This window comes from Tachysurus fulvidraco, chromosome 12, assembly GCF_022655615.1.
Source record: "Tachysurus fulvidraco isolate hzauxx_2018 chromosome 12, HZAU_PFXX_2.0, whole genome shotgun sequence".
In the NCBI taxonomy this organism is placed as follows: domain Eukaryota; kingdom Metazoa; phylum Chordata; class Actinopteri; order Siluriformes; family Bagridae; genus Tachysurus; species Tachysurus fulvidraco.
The window spans coordinates 23157840-23160339 of NC_062529.1; the positions used below are offsets into that span (position 1 = coordinate 23157840).

The window sequence follows — 2500 nt, forward strand, 5'->3', positions numbered from 1 at the left end:
ATAGATAGAGAGAATGCAAGATAGATATCGATATATAGATATAGATAGATAGATATAAAATTCATTATATAGAGAAAATAGATATATGATAATTCATTATACGATATATATATATATATAGATCATATATATAGATAGATGAAGATATATATCGAGAGAAGAATATTATCATAGCGAGAGAGAAAGAGAGAGAAAGAATGCATGAGAGAGAGAGAGAGAGAGAGAGAGAGAGAGAGAGAGAGAGAGAGAGAATATATATATATAATACAGTATTAAAGTGAACAAATAAGGAATTGGGGGCGGAGTCTAGCTAGCATGTGGGTAAGGCTTTGGACAACCTATTGGAAGTACAAATGTAAATACTATCAATCAAAACATTTGACCTCTGTCATTGCCAACAAAGGGTATATAACCCTTAATAACAAGTACTGACATGAACCTTTGTTATTGACCAAATACTTATTTGCAAATACAGTAAATTCTTTAAAAATCAGACAATGTGATTTCCTGGATTTCTTTTCTCATTTTCTCAAAATTACAGGCCTCGTTCACAATCGGTGGCTGACCAAATACTTTTTTGCCCCACCGTATCTCTTCAGTGGTCTTGTGCTTTTAACCTTTAACCTTTAACAGAACCAGCACCTGGCTATAGATGGTTGTATTAGCAGGAACAGAAATAAATGGTACATGTGACACAAATGTCCTAAACCTAAACTTTAATTGAAATTATGATGTAACTGCTTTAAGAGCCTATCCCAAGTATAATCGAGTGTCAGTGGATGAGACACATTCATAAACTTGGGGCAATTTAGACTGTCAGTCCACCAACCAGCATAATTTTAGAAGGGGAGGGGGTCTGGAGAACCTGGAGGAGACCCATTCTGACAGAATCCAGGGCTCAGGTTGAACCAGGATGAAGTAAAGCTGCGACTCTACTCACCACCCTTAAAGTAATCTAGTACCAAGAGCTGTCTCACCTTGGAATACATCTTGGAATGTGGTTCTGGCAGTTGCCTGAAAACAAGAAGATTGCTGATTTCTGAAAGTGTGGTTTTCTCTTCGTAAAAGCTCATGACACCCGTCAAAATCCTGACACCAGCTACCATCAAAACCAGCTGTGCTGGCAATACTACAGGAGCGCTGTCTGTGTGTCTTCGACCGCTCGGTTCTGAGTGACCCCTGACTCAAGCTAAGGTCTTGGCTAAGTTTGCGTGAACACTCGGGGCTTTGAACAGGAGTGGCATAGGGTGAGTGTGGAGGAGAAGACAACTGCCTCGTAGTGGTCTTCACGTAAGACGGCTGGATGATGGGGTACAGTTTGACCCCAGGACTTGAGGTTTTGCTATGTTGTGAGCCTTGATCCACAATGGTCTCTGACAACCCTGGGGTAACTAAAGTCCCAGTACTTTCCCTCCTTTTCTGGGCAATACTGCTTGGCCTTGTCTCCTCAAGGAAGACATCAGGTTCCTTAACAGGTGCCATAATGTTATCCACTGTGCTGATACTCCTTTGTAGCATGAAAGTTGCCTGCCTGTCCATTGTTCCTGGGTCATCTCTGAAATCACTAAGTTGACTGATAGAGTCAAGAATGATATCCAAACTTTGAGTCAGGCTGTTGTTTCCCTGGAGACTGTCATCAATTAGGGATGAAAGAGATGAATCTTCGTCCTGATGCCCCTTGGCACTCTCGTAGGACGTGCTGGTTGTTGGAGTGTCCCAGATGCTCGAGCTACTGGTTTCTTTGCTTAAATTAGTTTGAATGCTCTGGCTGCTTTCCGTCATCATAGGATTCTGATTGTGTAAGCCACTTCCTGTTTTGGTGCCAGTTGCCAGTATCTTTGTACCACCAAGGCTCTGAACACTTTGGCTTCTTGGTCTATTTTGAGAGGTTTCAGCTTTTCCATCACCACAATTAGCAAAGGAAGAAGGAACTCTATGTGGTATATAGACTAAAGACAAATTCCCATCTTCCTGAAATTCATTTTTACTCTTTACACTAATCTCCACATCATGGATGACCTCAGGTTGCCCTCCTTCTTTCCAACTTGGTCCCTCTACTCCATTGCCCAACTGCTGCTGTCTGATGGTCCTCTGGATGTCCGTCAGCATATCTTGATTCTCAGAGGTGGAATGGAAGCTGCAGAGATCAGTATCAGACCCAGACCAGCTGCCTTCCCTCATCCCATCTTCCGCATTCATATCCACAGATGACTGTGTACTTCCTAGAATCTGCCTACTCATTTCTGGATCACTGTCAGGTGTAAGGCTTTCTAGATCCTCCTTTGAAATGGTCCCATCACCACTACCACTTTCGCCATTATTTCCTGTAATCCCCACATTGTTTCTGGATCCAGTCTTCCAGGTAAATCCCTTCCGGATATGGATGTTGGAAAAGATGGAACTCCTGGAGTTCTCCGTCTTGGATTTCTTCTCAGCCAAATCAGCAGATGATTTCTTGACTTTGTCCGGAGACTTCTTTATCTTTCTGGATCCCTCAGCA

General features: G+C 42.3%; 1 protein-coding gene across 1 annotated transcript in view; it reads right to left on the reverse strand.

The window, feature by feature from the left end:
* fmn2a (formin 2a) overlaps positions 1–2500 on the reverse strand; it is a 54419-nt gene that overhangs the window by 51290 nt on the left and 629 nt on the right. The window contains exon 1 of the mRNA XM_047821131.1: positions 978–2500. This exon is cut by the window's right edge and continues 629 nt beyond it. Coding sequence (XP_047677087.1) covers positions 978–2500 — 1523 coding nt within the window. The remainder of the gene's footprint in view (positions 1–977) is intronic.